This window comes from Anarhichas minor, unplaced genomic scaffold (genome assembly GCF_050575085.1).
Source record: "Anarhichas minor isolate MPS153535 unplaced genomic scaffold, ASM5057508v1 ptg000010l, whole genome shotgun sequence".
NCBI classification, from domain to species: Eukaryota; Metazoa; Chordata; class Actinopteri; order Perciformes; family Anarhichadidae; genus Anarhichas; species Anarhichas minor.
The window spans coordinates 1186361-1203748 of record NW_027466456.1 but is presented as its reverse complement, the minus strand read 5'-3'; the positions used below and the strand labels follow the sequence as shown (position 1 = coordinate 1203748).

General features: G+C 42.7%; 1 protein-coding gene across 1 annotated transcript; it reads left to right on the top strand.

Moving 5' to 3' along the window:
* The first annotated feature begins 161 nt into the window (after positions 1-161).
* LOC142946220 (histamine H3 receptor) lies at positions 162-7341 on the top strand. Its single transcript, XM_076087282.1, has 4 exons — positions 162-341; positions 1125-1392; positions 1836-2002; positions 5521-7341. Exons 1-4 carry the CDS (start codon positions 162-164, stop codon positions 6379-6381), a joined length of 1476 nt encoding a protein of 491 aa, XP_075943397.1. The 3' UTR covers positions 6382-7341.
* The last annotated feature ends 10047 nt before the right edge of the window (positions 7342-17388 follow it).

Sequence of the window (17388 nt, the reverse complement as noted above, 5' to 3'; positions counted from 1 at the left end):
GAAAATTGTGAAAATACAAGAGCTGTAAAAGTTTCAGACAGAAGCGGGGGTGTTCGGATATGTGTTGATGAACAGTGATGTAAAACCGTGGAGGAGACAACAAAGGAAGAAGAGGGTGATTCTTTGCCAAATGGACATCGACTCCTGAGTCCCTGAACTTGATGGTCTGGTGTAAATATCAGTCAGCTGATGAGGAGTGGCTCCTTGCAGACCTCCTGCAGGCCGCAGCTCGCATCGGTTCTCCTCAGTCCGCTTCGGGCGTCTGGACCACTTCAGCTACAGATTGCAGACTTCTTCAGCCTTTGATCAGCTGCTGCGCGGACAAAGAAGCGCAACGTCAAGTGCGCAGAAATCACCCAGAGCAAAAACAGGATGTGGTCTAGCCTACAAAATAAAAGCGAACTCATTTCACACCTCTTTGTCTTTACTGACAACACCCATAGCTATGCAGGGAATTTCAAATGATCCTACATGGTTTGGGGTGTTTTTTCCATCTGGTGGACAACTGACACATTATTGTGATTTAAGGCGGACTTGCAAGGACTTGTGGTCATTCCAATTGTCTTTTTTTATTTCGGCTACATGTTGAATTTCCATACAATTTTCTTTTAGGTAATGTTTAGAGAAAACATGAATTCAACGCATTCAAATTTCTTCCAAATGCATATCTTAAATAGTTAGAAAGCCTTCCCTCTTCAAATAAAACAAGGTCGCTGTGAGACCTTTATTTTGTAAATATGACCGGATATAGTAGTTATTTTCTAGTCTGACAGTCTTGACATTGGTAACAAAAGCAACTGTGCGCTCCGCTGTGCCCACACATCCAGGAGCCAACCAGCACTATTAATGGAGTAATAACCCGGCTGCCCGGAGAGAAGAGAGAGCGCACCTAGAGGACCTACAATATCTATATATTTATAAAAAATAAAAATAAAAGCTTTCATTTCAACTTGTGTCTCTTCAAATAACAGAAGATTTCTGAGGGGGGGAATGGAAGATTTGGGGAAAGTATTTCCATTTAACCTCAGGTCTCCTGTCATGCTTGACTCCAGGGCAGAGTGGAGCGGAACGTTTTTGCGCGTAATCTGACTTGTTCGTCGTCTCCGTGCGTGAAATGAAAAAAGGTCTGCAATGGTTTTGGCTCTCTGGTAACTATGGGCGCGCACATCCTGGAGTCCAACTCCAGCGGCAACTTGACTCCCGCTGTATCCGAGGCTGGGACCGTCCTCCCGGGCTACCTGGCGGTGATCTCATCGGTCCTCATGGTGACTCTGGTTGTCGTTGTGGTGGCCGGAAACGCACTGGTCATCATGGCTTTTATTGTGGATAAAACCCTGAGGAATCAAAGCAACTACTTCTTTCTGAACCTTGCCATATCTGATTTCCTCGTGGGTGAGTTTGGTGCCTCCTCTTCTTCTTCTTTGTGTCTCCTCCAATTTACAAGTCCCTCTCTATGAATGAACAAACACATTGCTATGTCCCCACAGTGTTACTACAGTGAGTCACTATTCATTGGTGACCTTGCCATCCTTTTTTTGCATCATTCATGTGTTACATTACCATTTGAATATTGCTTATTTGTAGCATCCTTCTACATTATTCTACAGTCACACCAATCTTTTTTGTGCTGCTCTTATCTGCAGCCGAAGAGAAATGATGCCCTTTGTTTCTAAAATTTCTCTGCAGGGGTTTGCCATGGTAACATGTATGCAGCCAGTCCATTTCTAGTCACATCAAGGTGGTCTGGATCGGTGTAAACGTTAATATAGTATTAGCTGGGAGAGGGTGGTTGACTCATTATGCAGTGTTTGTGTGTCTGTGTGTGGTTGTTCCAGGTGCCTTCTGCATCCCGGTGTACATCCCGTACAACCTGACAGGCCGCTGGATGCTGGGTAAAGGGCTCTGCAAGGTGTGGCTGATTATGGACTACCTGCTCTGCACCGCCTCAGTCTTCAACATCGTCCTCATTAGTTATGACCGCTTCCTGTCAGTCACAAGAGCAGTAAGTACAAGTGTCAGAGGCGCTCATTAACACACACACACACACACACACACACACACATACACACACACACACACACACACACACACACACACACACACGTAGACATACCACCACAGTCAATTGTAAAAAAGAATGTGTCACCTTTGAACACAGAGCCGGAGCCGCCTGGTTAAATTGGACTGTTTTGGATGCAGACGTTAGGAGTCCGCTCAGTCGTCCTCGAGGCCCAATTTAATGCAGTTAAAAAAAGGGCACTCGATTTCACAAGCGCCACAGGAAGCACTGCTCAAGTCCGTCAGCGAAAACACGTTTAGAATGTTCATCTGGAGGAAGTTTTCAACGGTTGAAAAAAATAATGACATAGTGTCATCATCACCAGGGCCGTCTCAGGCTGGGGTTTGAGACTTTTTAATAAAAAGATTTTTTTATGAAAAGAAGCAGCAGTGACGGTCAAATGAAAAATGCTAATGAGTCGCATTGTGGAAAAAGTAGGATCCAATGTTTTTGGAGCTTGACTCGCATTTGAGACTAAAGGCCTTACACACACACACACACACCAGGGTGCACAATGAATAAACAGCACGAACATGAGATAAATACTCGCCTGGTACATTTGTATTGTGAAAGGCAATAATGGAAGGAGTGGATCAGTTCTGGCTGCAAAAAGTAATAAATCCTTCGTATCGTTTCATAAATATTGGTGCAACTCAACTCGTTCCGCAACGTGATTGGTTGATGCTTTTATTCGAGGTGCTAAAGCTCGCTTTTTTGCCGCGCTGTTTTAAAGTACTCATGAAAAAAACAACAGCCGGAAAAAAAAATGTATTTACCTGCAAATGAATTGCACAAAGAAAAATAAAAAGGCCCCTGGTGTGTAAAAGGCCTCAAGACCTTGAGCATTGGGCGGTCGGATCACAAGTGGACAGCCCTAAACGACAGCCACATTGTGATCACTCAAAGCACTCGTCGAGGCGGAATGGGACGAGCTGGACCAGATATCTTTCGTATTGTAAACGCTAATGCGTCCTGATGTGTTCCCTGGCAAGGATGTAACAGAGAAATACATCATCAAAGCTGCGACCCCCCTTTTGTTCCTCCTTTTCTCCACGACGTCTGAACATTGTGAAAAGCCAATACAAGATATTCAAACATGTCGGGCGATTCGGTTTGCCTGAACACGGCAAGGAATCAAAGGAAGTCATCTTTTTTAAATTTCTGGCGGACGAGGCTCAGGAAGCTCAAACAAAAACGCATTTTGTCTCAAATGACGCACGTGTTTATTTGCACATCGAGCCAGGAAATGAGATCCGATCACAAATGGGCGCATTCTACTATCGGCTGAGAACAAAAGTTACGCTGCTTCAATTTTGTCCATTCTTTTTGTTTTTTGAATGCGACCAGCAGCTCTATAGCTCATTTCGGTCGGTTGTCCGGTCCATAAAAAATGTCGCCACCTTTTTCGCCAAAGGAGGCTGAAACTTGGCATGGAGGTCGAGTGTTGAGCGAGGTTGTGTGTGTATGGATGCGTGTGCGTACGCGGTCGCAGCTATTGCGAATTCCCGCTTGTCACAATCTGTCTCTTGTGAGTCCACCAACTACAGCTGAGAAACATCTGGAGTGCACCTTTAAGGGAGTTTCAACCAGAACAAACACTAACATATATTTCTTGCTCCCGTTGGCTTTATCTGCGTAAAAACCTGATAAAACCTGATAAAATCTTCAAATTTCTTCCCAAGAATTAATCTCCCAGACAACATGTTCCTTTGTGTCTTATTGGCATAAAGCTGTAATAATTCCATGCGGATCATTTTTTATCTCGCTGCCTGTTTTATTTTTGATTGACGACGTTTGTCAGAACGTATTAATGTATTTATCTGCTCACTGAGCAGAGTTTAGTGAGTTTTGCTTGTGGCTGCTGTTAGAGACTTTTGATCTCAGCAGCTTAGTAGAAAATATGATTTATTCATCTATTAAGCTGGATTTTTCTCTTGTGCTTTTATAATGAGCATTCAATACCGACATGATGTCATGAAGTTGCTTTATTTCATTATTCATTGACTCAGAGAAGTGGATTTTTTTTTTTTTAAATGAGATTGTCGGTGACATACACAGCTGGTGCAGAGAGATACTGATGTTTCGAGGCAAAGAGAAGATTAAAAACAACAACACCATTAACAAAAAAGAGTGAGAACGGTTAATGGAAGAGCCCCGCTTAATGATAGAGTTTAGACTGAGAGGTGAAGTGAAAATGAGGCGATTGTGAAGAGAATGAGTGACGGGCGAGGGAGGAGCGGAGCGAGGGAAACCAGATGTCTCTTTCACACGCTTGTGTCGCATCCGTGAATGTGGCTCACAGCCCCCCCCCCCCCCCCCCTTCTCTGTTTGGCTTCAGTGACACACCGCAGAATAAGAGCCTCACAAGTGGGTTTAATTTACAGCATCTCGTTATACAAACTGGGCTCCATTTGTGTGTTTGTTAAGGCCGCGATAAAAAAATCAAAATGCAAAATACTCGTCTGTGAATATTTTGCATCAAAACTATTCATACCGGCAGTGATGCAGATTTTGCCTCAACTGGAGCACTTTTTTAAATAAAAGGTTTGAGGTACACTGTTGTATTCGAGCTACTCTGAAATTTATTTTTTCTTCGTTTTACTTTTAGCAAAATGCTCCAAGTCAATTTGAGTTCCCTTTATATATATCAAGGGCTTTTATTGTGAAAGGTAAGAACAGAAGGAGTGGATCTGGTCTAATAAAGTATGTGAAGTCAATGCTGAAGTGTCTTAAAGCTGCATTCTCTCTACTGACCACCAGGGGGCGACTCCTCTGGTTGTATAGAAGTCTATGAGAAAATGACTCTACTTCTCTCTTGATTTATTACCTCAGTAAACATTGTAAACATGAGTTTATGGTCTCAATCTCTAGTTTCAAGTCTTCTTCAATACAGCATGATGTTCATTTAGTAAATGATGGTTAATTTAGAGTCAAACAGACCATAAAGCAGGGTATGCTTTAGGGCGGGGCTACACAGTGATTGACAGGTCTCTACGTCACTCCTCCTCAGTCCAGATATGGTCACTTTCGCTTACTGGTTGCAAAATGGTTGCAAATCCAAGATGGCGGCAGCCAAAATGCCGAACTCAAGGCTTCAAAACCGCAGTCGACAAACCAATGGGTGACATCACCACGACTACGTCCACTTCTTATATACAGTCTTTCTGGTCTGTGGTGTTGTACGATGTAATGTACATTATTGGTAATGGTTTATTGGTGTTATGAAGAAGAAGAAGAAGAAAATACTCTTACCACGTAATGTTCACGTTCTGTGTCAAAGTATTCATGACAAAAGCAACAATTCAAAAAATAAATATATTTAGGTCGAATTTAATCGCAAGAATAGAAATGCCCAATGTGTGCAAATGTCTTTAATATAACAGCTGAAATGTAACACAAAGTGTTGTTGTGCAGCAGAGGTTATGGCTGTGAGTCACACATGTGCCTCTCTTTCCATGCAGGTTAAATACAGAGCACAACGAAACATGACCCGCCAGGCTGTGTTCAAGATGGTGGCGGTGTGGGCGCTGGCCTTCCTCCTCTACGGCCCCGCCATCATCTTCTGGGAGGCGATAGTCGGCGACAGCGTCGTCCCGGCTCACGAGTGCTATGCCGAGTTCTACTTCACCTGGTACTTCCTGCTCAGCGCGTCCACCTTTGAGTTCTTCACCCCGTTTGTATCCGTGGCATTCCTCAACCTCAGCATCTACCTGAACATCCACCACAGGACCAAGAACATGGGCGCCTGCGCAGAGAATGACGTCAAGACGCAGCGGGTCCGCAAGAAGCTCAGAGACGGAGCAGCCTGGTCCATGTTTTTTGTGAAGACTCGTAAGGTGTCGTCCAGCGAGCCCACCGCTATCTGCGCGGTTATCGAGGACATCGACGACGTCCTGTCCCCGTCCTCCTGCGTTGGCGCCAACAACAGTCAGATATTCATGCAGAGGGAGAAGTTCTCTCCAAACAGGGAAAACCCCAGGCTGTGTCAGCACACGCCCTCCTGCATGGCGCCTGGCCGAAGGACACAGGTGTCTCGTCTCTCTCGAGACAAAAAGATTGCCAAGTCTTTGGCCATTATTGTTTGCATTTTTGGGATTTGCTGGGCTCCTTACACTCTTTTGATGATCATTCGCGCCGCCTGTAGCGGCGAATGCGTGGCGAACTACTGGTACGAGATCACATTCTGGCTTCTGTGGCTGAACTCCGCCATCAACCCGTTCCTTTACCCGCTGTGCCACAGCAGCTTCCGAAGGGCTTTCTCAAAAATACTGTGTCCGAAAAGACAATCAGTCCAGCCTCACATCGAGGCTCAGTCCTGTTAGATGAACTCAATTGCACTTCCATGCTCTAGGAATGCAGTAACTGTCGTCGGTCAAACACTGTTCAAAACAAAAAATCCATATATTCTGTTCTTCCATCGAAAAATCCGGTTTTCAAAAATAAGAGAGACGTTTGCGTTGAAGTGAGGATGTTCACGGCATATCTGACAGCAATACATTTTAATATAAGCCCTATTCACACATGACTCATGTTACCAGGAGACCTCATGTGATGTTTAGAAACATGGCAGGTAATTTGCGGTGGAACTTTTCCTTGACAAATTACGGACATGTTAGAATCGCACGAGAGATCACAGACGACCTCCGCAATTATTTCAAATGACTAGAGGTCCCCGGGTTATAGTAGTACCGTGTGAATGGGGCTTTAGTCATGAAACTTATGGGGAAAAATAACTGCAATTTCACTGATAATCTCTGTAAGAAGGACATGAAGGAGGGATGTGGTTTAAGCTTCTTTGAGTCGTTAATGCTGCAAAATGATGACTTGTGCAGTCAGATGGAAGGTGACGATTATCATGAAGTCTAAGACATTATACGAGTAATAACTACTGCACCACTAAGCTGTTAAATTATGATCTGTCTTCTTGAAAGCACAGCGGAGGGAGACAGCAGCGTCAGCCAACATCGCTGTGACGAGAGAAAACCTTTCAACTCCGATTCAGATCAAACTGAGGATTTTAGGCTCTTTTCATGGTTTTTATACGGTTTCAAAATCTCTCTGCACATGAAACCTTTTCACTATCAAATGTGTCTCTGTTAATGTAAACCAGAGGGGGGTCTCTCGCAAGTTCAATCTTTTCATCATGCAGCAATAGGATGACAAATGGTGAATCCACAGAGTTCAAAGCACCTGAAAAGAAGAGAATAACCTGTATTTGTTTACTGTGTGAACTTTTTATTTTATCACAGTGATGTTCATTTTATCTGAAAAGTGGGCTATAAAGGCAGCGGGGGGGGGGGGGGGGGGGAATCAGCTGTTATCTGCCAACAATGAATCTGCACTTAATTTAAAAAAAGGTGTTCTTGTTGATGTTTAAAATATACAGCACTAGCGGCATTGAACCTTTTGTACATTGATATCTATGCCAAGCTAGATGGTTGTGTTCTTTAAGTGCAGTATTTATTTAAAGACTTGACTGGTTTTTACCACCCAAACTACTTGACTACTTTGTATTTTGGCTATGAATGTGTTGGTGTAAGTAGCCAAAGAATGAATAAAACGAAGACTGCCTGTAGGCTTTCTAACTCTACGTGTTCTTGGTCAAATCTTGTAGTGCAGAAGGAAATCTTTTGACATTTTGGGGCAATACACTTTTACACTTTGTTGCCGCGAGTTAGACGAGAAGATTGATACCACATTCAATGTCTGTACTTTAAATATGTAGCCACTACCAGCAGCTGGTTAGCTTAGCTTAGCATAAACGCTAGAAACAGGGCTAGATTGGCTCTGTTCAGCATGCTATGACTCTCAAGTTGTCTAATACGGCAGCTTCAAACTATGACGCTCTACTGTGTGGTTAAAAACAAACAAACAGGACTCTCACCCAGGAGACTGCTGTCCGTGTCCCACGTGTAGACGAAAGTCAACGATCTCATCATCTACAACTGTAGAAGGTGCTCTAAAGTTGTGTTCAATCAGGTGAGGCGAGGAAAATTAATGCAAAGAGGAGATTAGATACAAATGATCCCGGTGTGGTGCAGACAGCAAATCCACAGGAAGAGCGCCGAGATTCAAAGAAAATTTGACGTAGTCCCAAAACGGTGAAATTACAATTTCCAGCTGCATCACATGATGCCATCGGCCCTCAACGTACTTTTTCTCTTATGCCGTGTTCACACCAAACGCGGCGCGAATTATTCGCGCGAGTAGATTACATACAAAGTCTATGCACAGAGGCGATGGCGCGGCGCGATTGATGCAAATTCGTGGTGTGATTGGCGCGAATTCGCGTCAAACGCCAAATCGGCCCAAATGCGTGAGTTGAAATTTTTCAACTTCTGCGAAATATTCGCGTTACGCCCCAGCGCGATAGCCTATCAGCGTTGAGATGCTCCCCCTGTCATCACTGATGTCCTGCCGTTGTTGAATCAGGAAATAAATACTGTAGCCGTCTGTGTTCACCCAGAGCTCTACGATCAAATCAGCATCATTACGTAGTTATTTCGGAGTCCCTTCTTTTCGGTTTATTGCCTTTAAATCACAGCCAAATCAGTTTATTTTGTGTTCATACAGCTGTAGTAAACAGCGACGTGTGGCTTGCTAGACACAGTGAATACAGCTCGATACTATATTATGAACCCAGACATGACGGCATTTAGTTTCCCGGGATATCTGTGACTTCCACAACACGTACTAAGCAGAAATAGAGGTTATTTTTTCCATGGTTAATGGCTGACAGTTGAACGGCTTTCAGGGCGATAAACCACGCCCCCTCTCCGGCACGTCCAGCGCGATTCGCGCGATTCACGCACGCGAATGAACACAAATAGTCCCCGGCGAGACCGGCGGCGCGAATGACGCGAATGATGCGAATGACGCGAATACGCGGTGCGATGATGGTGTGAAGGCAGCATCAGACCTACATTTGTAAAGAGATGTCTAACTCAGCGGATCACTTTGTTTGAGGTACGTTAACTTCCCTTATTTAAATCATTAGTTCCTAAAAGTTGTAAAATGCACTAATAGCCGAATCCAGAGTTATTTCATGTGAATGAGAACAAGGCTGGACCGAGGGCTGGGAGGCGGGACTAAAGGAAACGCCAGAGCCCTTGCTTTATGGACCCCATAATCCATGGCGGACAGAGGCGAAGATGCTAAGTGCGAGATAAAAATGGTTAAACTTGCTCATCATGAGTTTTTAAACATATGGACACGAAGAAAAGGCAGAGAGACTGGAGGGAAATAACAGCAGGAACAAGAGTTCTTTACCGAGTTCAGTCAGAGGTTGAGCTGAACATAAACTCATAGTTGTGTCCGCTTCTAGCTATAAAGTAAGCTTACGTCAACAGTCGGTATAACAACGAACAAAATATGGACTGCATGAACAGCCCGGCAGTCAGATTAGTAAGGCTGGGTGTCGGTACTCAACACCTTTAATGTATCGACCCAAATAACCCAGTACCAATTAGTATCAAAATTCCTCCAGTCAAACAATACCTGCATTTGATCCTTTTTGTACCAAAGATCTAGAATAAATGACTATTTCCTTGGGTTTTCCTTGCTGCCAGTCACTCTGTGGGGAAGCCAAGCGTAGTGTAATGGATGGAGTTGGCAGTTCAGTGTGCCGAGATGCACATGTGGTGTCTGATTAAATACGGTGGTGGTGGCATTTTACCCAACTTCCATTCACACGATGAGAATCAAATAAATAAGAAAAAAAGGTGGATCAAATGAAATGTTCCATTCCAGTATTGATATCACTGTATGCGTACTGAGATTAGCTTATTTCCCCAAAATGTAGAACTGCTGTCTTGACGTGTTTTGTGAGAGGTGAAAGGTTTGTAATTCTTTTTAATGATCCTGTGATAAGACGAGATAAGATAACTCGGAGATGGGCTGGTCCAGGCATGAGTGGGTGGACAGGAATCTTGTTGTGCTGTGTGAGAAATGATAGCTGTTGTTTGTCTGTGACACACAGCTGTTCAATTACTACACAGAAAAGAAAAGAAATACTGTTGCTTGGAAAAATAAAACAAAGTTCCCCGGTAAGGCTCATGACACTGCAGCGAAAATAAGAAGTTGTTGTTGTGAAGAAGGCTGTCGAGCTTTAATGAACTGATAACAAGCACGAGATAAGTGACAGAAGTGCAGGGCTTTGACCTTTGTCACATATTTCCTGCACAGAGGAAGAGAAACAAAATATGTCCAAAAAGCACCCTTAGGGATTTAAGACTGTCAGGAAACAACAGTATTGCTCTGCCCTTTGGGAATTATGTGGGACGTTTTACTTGAGAGAGAAGACACAGACCCCTGGAGATAGTTGAACCATAAGAGACACATACCAAGTCACAGTGTTGAGAGAAAAGTTATACCGACCGGATGATGATGGCTGTTATTTTATTTTGCCTTCTTCCTGTCAACGAACTTTAAAAAGGGATGATTCTGATTTTTTTAAGTCGTATGAGACTTATCCATAGTAATGCTCTCTTCAAAGTCTCAAGACTCCATTGACAAAAACAGAAATTCTACATCTAAGAACACAGGAGTTGCTGGTCTACCGCTGCCTGGATTGGTTAGTTTGTTTGTGTTATTGTGTGACTTTGGTGAATCTGAATCAGGCGGCAATCTTTCTGAAAAAGGAAGGCAGTGCTTAAAGCTGCATTCTCTCTGATGTCCACCAGGGGGCGACTCCTCTGGTTGTATAGAAGTCTATGAGAAAATGACTACTTCTCTCTTGATTTATTACCTCAGTAAACATTGTAAACATGAGTTTATGGTCTCAATCTTTAGTTTCAAGTCTTCTTCAATACAGCATGATGTTCATTTAGTACATTATGGTCCATTTAGAGTCAAACAGACCATAAAGCAGGGGATGCTTTAGGGCGGGGTTTCATTGTGATTGACAGGTCTCTACTACGGTCTGTGAGTTGTCTGTGTTTTTGTCCTACAACTCAAACTCTTTCAAATTGTCTTTTCAGTTCATAAAAGTTAATTGTAACCTTTTAGTCGTCTGATAATGTCTTATTCATCGTTCGGTTGTACTTAGCTCCACCCTCTAGTGTCTCTTCTGTTTCCAGAAAAACAAGATGGCGACGGCCAAAATGCTGAACTCGAGGCTTCAAAACTGAAGTCCACAAACCAATGGGTGACGTCACAATGACTACCTCAACTTCTATTATCCAAAATAAACCCTTTAAAACACCAAAGTCACACAATAACACAATCAGTCAGAAAGGTCTGTCTGACAGCAAGGCAAAGAGGTGAAAACATTCTAAATATAGCGTTCAATTAAACTGATAGACATTCTTTCAGGAGTCTAGAATACGTCCACAGCAGAACATTACTTTGCTCCCGTGCTGGTTCTCCTGTCTGTTTCTATGAACTCATCTACTGTAGTAGAACCCTGACTGTGGAGGAGAACCTCATACAAACGCACTTTCAAAAAATCTGAATTATCATGTCTTGAAAGTATAAAGACAATACTCCTCCAGAAACTGCAATGTGAAGCATTCAGTTTGTGTAAATTGTTTAGGTTCAGGATTTTGCTATTTTTAACAGGAACAGATGCAGAAGATCTTTCAAAACATTACTTTCATGTTTGTTAGCAACATCTCAGTTCAATCAGATTTTCCATCTCGACTTCAGACTGTTAATACAACACACCACATTAAGTGGCTTTTGTTTGAAGAAACTCCTTCCTCTTGAAACACCATCCAGAAAAAAAAATACTTTATCCCCAAAGGGCTCTTGAGGATGAAAATATTTTCATCTCTTAAATGGCGGTGTTGTTCTCCTACTGACCCCATTTAATAATAGTGGTGAGAATGCAGCGGCTGCTGTGGGCTTGCATAGACATTCTGTGCCTGTGAAAACGCTTTGATACACATTAGACACGACTGTCATATACTTGCTTCTCAAAATCCGTTAGAATGGAAATAGACTTCAAGGAGTACAAGTGGCTCCCCCACACACTCCCCCTCAAAACGGGTGACAAAGTCAATTTAGAGGCATTTCTTAAAAGGTCAGCGAAGGATGAGACGAATAGACTGCGTTTAAGGCGACCTCCGAAGAGACGCAGGTGGACTTGCAAATAGAAAACAAATTGCTCGGTATTGACATTGTTTCTGTGCGCAGTGGGAGACCCGAGAACCAATATTCACAGCCTTTCAGAAAGAAAATTGGAAGCGGTTCACATCCTCCTGATTCATGTTTGAATTGCTATGGGATACAAATATGGTGACAGTAATATAATTGTTATTGAGGCACTAAACACAGATGAGTTCCTCGAGGACTGGAGAGTGAATACACAGACCTCTAGCTGTTATTCTTTATTTAAAAGGTAGCTGCTGCTCCCCGGACTAAACAGCATGTCTTTCACAGATGATAAGCAGACATGCACACACGTCATTTGGAGAAAACAAAAGAAACAAAACCCTTGAGTATAATTCAATGGGAAATACTTTTGAAAGCATGACGTCACACACTCTTAGAAATAAAAGGTGCTAACTAGAACCATCTAGGGTTCTTCGGCTTGTCTCCATAGGTAAACCCTTTTTGGTTGCCGGTAGAACTTTTTATAAAGGTTTCACCTGGGACCCTTTCAGAGCGTTCTACCCAGAGCCTTAAATTAAGGGTTACACCTAGAACCATCTATCAAAGGTTCCACCCAGAACCTCCTAGGATAAGTTCTACAGAGAACCCTTCTATGGTGTAATGGTTCAATCCTGAACCCTCTCTAGAGGATCTATCCAGAACATTTCAATCTTATAAGGGTGCTAACAAGAACCCTTACAATTCCAACGGTTTCATCGAGAACCCACCCAGGGTGGTTCTACTGAGAATCCTTTCATATTCCAAGGATGTCATCTAGAACCCACCCAGGGGTTTTCACCGAGAACTCTTGCATATTCCAAGGGTTTCATCTAGAACACATTCGGGGGTTCTACCGAGAACCCTTTCATATTCCAGAAGAACTCAAAGGGTTCTTAATGAAACCTTTGGTCTTACAAAGAACTCCTGTAAATTATTTTCTTCAAAAAAGGGTTTTTCGGAAGCCAATGGTTCTGTGTAGAACCTCAGCCCCTCAGGGAGAACTCTTTTGCAACACTTATTTTCAATACCTGATGATCCAATATATTCAGTCAGAGTCAATGAGAAAAAAAAACCTGGCAGCGTATCACAGCTTAGAGCAAGATTAATGCTGAGCCTGTAAAAGGTTTGTCCATAAAAAAATAGAAATACATAATTTCAGTCATATTATGACCAATGCAAGGAGTTGATTGTCCACTTATTTTTCGTATTGTACACTCTACCACACCAGAGCCTGCGGGAGTTATGAACAAAGACACATCCAGTTGCTGAAGATGCTGTTATCAACTCTTTAACTGGATTCACACAGTGTGTGGAATAGCACTTCATCCTCAAAAATAAAACAGTGCATGTAGGGAAAGGTAGCTCACCCTCATTAAAAAATAAATCAGACTTCTCTGCCAGAGTTCTAAATCAACCCTAGTGACCGAAACATGCTAATCACCGGCAGCGACACACCACAGAATACTCCACCATAAGAGGTCAATCAACCACGACTTTCTACATCATTAATTTCAGCGTTTACTTGTTAATTGCTGCCAACCACTTTTCTGATTTGGGCCAAGAACTCCTTGAACTTGAAGTAGAATTGCTTGTGACTTGGGAAATGGAATGGTGTCTCTCAATCTCAACGTTACAGCTAAATGTGTATGACTCTCTGCTGTTATCCGTGAAGTGGTGTTAGAGCGGAGTGACTGACAGCCAGTGAAAACACACAGACAGGAAACAGCCCCTTGTCTTTCCCATGACACCGGTGGGCAGTTTCTTAAAAACATTTGTCACAGGTCATGAAGCTCAGTTGTCCTCTTATGACCGCTGACAAGTTCATGCAGCCTGTTCATGTTTTCATTTGTTAATATTTATGAAGACTTGAGGACTTTGCACACCAAGTAATACATTTCGTACGCCTTTTTAAAAATCTGTTATTCAATAAAAATGATTGCGTACAGAAACCTTGCACACAAAGCATTTTATAATTATATTCATTGCAAAAATGTGCAATACGCGACAAAACTAAATTAATAACAATGGGTGCAATGGGCAGTGCCATAAGCAGGGCTAATGTATGAATGATATGAGCAGGAAGCTATTATTTAGCTGCCTTGATCACAATCACTACTCTCTAATCCTTCGTACATCATTTGTTTTGCGATCGGTATCCATTACCCCCAATTCCAAACTGTTCTGCCATCACCTGCAGCAATCTATCTTTGTGTTCCACATCTCTTCTCTGTATTCTTATATTTTAGTTTTGTCGTAAAGTTCTTTGTGCCGGGAGACAAAGTCAATCAGTTTATCAAATTTTGGATGTTAACGTTAGCATGTACGGTGGCTCTGAGTGGTAAAACCACTCAGATGCAAAATGAGTCAGATGAGTCAGATGCAAAAAAAAATGCAAAAAAATCTAAACTGTTCCGGAAAATGTGGTGTCTGAACCTGATTGACACAACCGGAGGTTGAATTCATTTTTGTACGTGGGACCAGTTTGGCTGAAAAATACGGACTTGGTGTTCATAGCCTTTTAGAGTTTGCACCCAGGCTAGCAGATCTTTGAGACACTACTTCAGGCCTCCAGCAAGGCTTAACGTCAGTATGCTAACATGCCATTATAATGTTACAATGTGAAATGCCTCTTTGATCATTAGAAATAAAGAGGTTTCAATAACAATAAAAATAAAAAAGGTCTGCCCTGATGCAGGTAAGACAGCAAAGAGCTCTCAAAGAGTTAAAAGACTAGAGTATCTGGCTGAATCTGCTAAAATGATATCTGCATTACGTCGAGGAAAGATCAGAGTTCCCTGAGTGCTCAATTATCCACCTCTCATAAGCCCTAAAGAAAGGGCGTCGTCACACCTTGATTAGCGGAGTGGGGAATGCACCAAGCTGATCTCAATTCTTAATTAGGGAGTCGGTCCAAAGATCCTGTACAACAGGTGATCAGAATAACCCTCCAATCAACTCGGGGGAATTAAAATAAAAATTAATTGGGTAAAGGGAAATGACAGCAAGTATACCCAAGATGAGGGACTGTTACAGGGTGGTTCTGGAGAAAAAAGGATCACGAATGTTGGTATATGATTCATCCTCTGGGCACCATGAATGTCCAAATACCTATTCTACAGCACTCCCTCCAATATTTGCTGCGATGTTTCAGTCTTATATTGTCATCCCTAAAAGAATAAAAACATAGAAAAACATATCTGTGAGCCAGAACATTTTCTGACCTTCAGTTATGGCAGTTGATGCCGATTGATTGTTGCCCCTTAAGATATTATTAAGATGTATTTTCAGTTAGATGACCTTTCCTGTTGATCGAATACAATTTGTTACACTGGACAAATGCTGCTTATGCTGGAGTAAAAAAAGCTTTCTATCTGACTAGAAAAGTCAGATTTTGGCTTTAAAACATCGACAGTTCAGCACACAACCTTTCCACACAATATAGCAGGACTAGATGTTCCTGGCACTAAATCTTTCTAATGAATCAGTGTTATTTGTTAGTTTTTTTGTGCCAGCTACTGCTACTGAAAACGAACAGCGAAATATGGATAACAAAGACATTGCAAGTGGAGTGGAAATAACTATTGCTTTTTTTGGTGCGCTAAAATGTCATGTTCCCTTTCAGCAGCATCTTCCCACCTGCAGAAGTTTGGTGGCTGAAACACAACAGAGCGTCAAGCGATTCAAACCACTTCATACTACGTTGTGTATCAAATAGGGTATCTAAAGGGTCGGAGGGCAATGAAACTAAATTTCACATTATTAGGCTGTACCTCAATTCACCAAGACAATAGCATCCCCAGCCTAGTGGGTATAAAATGAGTTTTCCACCCCCGTTATCTTCTGCATCACTTTGGAACAGGGGACAAGGTTCAATGGGTAATTTTGATTTGAGAGCTCAAGTAAGCCGATCCTCGAATGTACTGCTCCTAATTCATATCTGTTCTCTGTCTCCCAGAGATCCCATTCCCAAATTTAGACTGAACTGTCCAGGGCCACCGACACATGAATAATAAAATAATGAGGATGATCAGGTTGCCAGGCAGTGGATTTGACAAACTAACCCTGACACTCAATATCGCTGCAGATGTCGGCTGCGTTTTCCACCAGGTTACCCGTTCAAGACTGAACACGACGAGGTGTAGAGAGAGTACAAACGACGATACCTGGGCTTTGGGTATCGATCATAGACTGTGTGAAATACGGACGTGTGAAGCTCAAAGTGGCTACGGCCATGGCCTTATTGGCAGTGACGAAGGCGGCCCGTGTGACGCAGGAGAGCGACCAGCTAGTAGCTAGCGACCTGAGACGGCAGCCACCTGTCACTCAACGCGGCCACGAGCTTAATTATGCCTTCAAGATTAAATATAGTTAAAAAGGGGTTAAGAGTTACCTAAAGAAATGTATCCTCCTTACATTTGTGATGACCGAAGACATAAGCTATAGAGATAAGTGTATTTTTACACCAGTCTCCAATTTATGATGGCTAATAATCTACTGTAACGTGACACATCCCTGTAGCCTCTCAAACCCAGAGAAACAGTCATTCATTCCAAGTCCAAGTCAAGCCTCAAGTCTGCAGCGCTTTGTAGTCTGTACGAGCGCTTTGTAGAGCGGTGGCGATTAGCTAGCCAGTGGGACACACACACACACACACACACACACACACACACACACACACACACACACACACACACACACACACACACACACACACACACACACACACACACACACACACACACAGAGGGATTGAATGAAGTGCTCTACTAGTACTGGGATCACTTTAAATGTACTGGTATATGTACTGGTCATTTTTTTAAATGACACCCAGCGCTAGTTGTTAGTTCCCTCAGCTCTGTGGTCTACTGGTGCGATGCTCCATTGTCACGATACCCGATCCAGCTCTTTCAGTGAGTATCGGCCCAATATCAGTGTCTGATCGGTGCATCTCTAGAACAAACTATGCTTCTCTGTGCTATTGATTTTCTGTATGTGGGTTTTTTGATTGAACCAAAAACAACAACATTTGACATCTTGATTTGACAACCTGTTATTTTTGTAATGGTGCCGATCTAGTGTTTCATCGACCGAACCTTTGTTCCACTTGATTACTGTCTGAGCCATATGTCTGCTGCACCCGACTGCTTATTCACAAGCAATGCTGGTTTTCTTATTTATCCATTTTGAGGTTATTCTGTAAGACAGATGATCTGTGGGCAGGTTCAGAGTGACCAGCA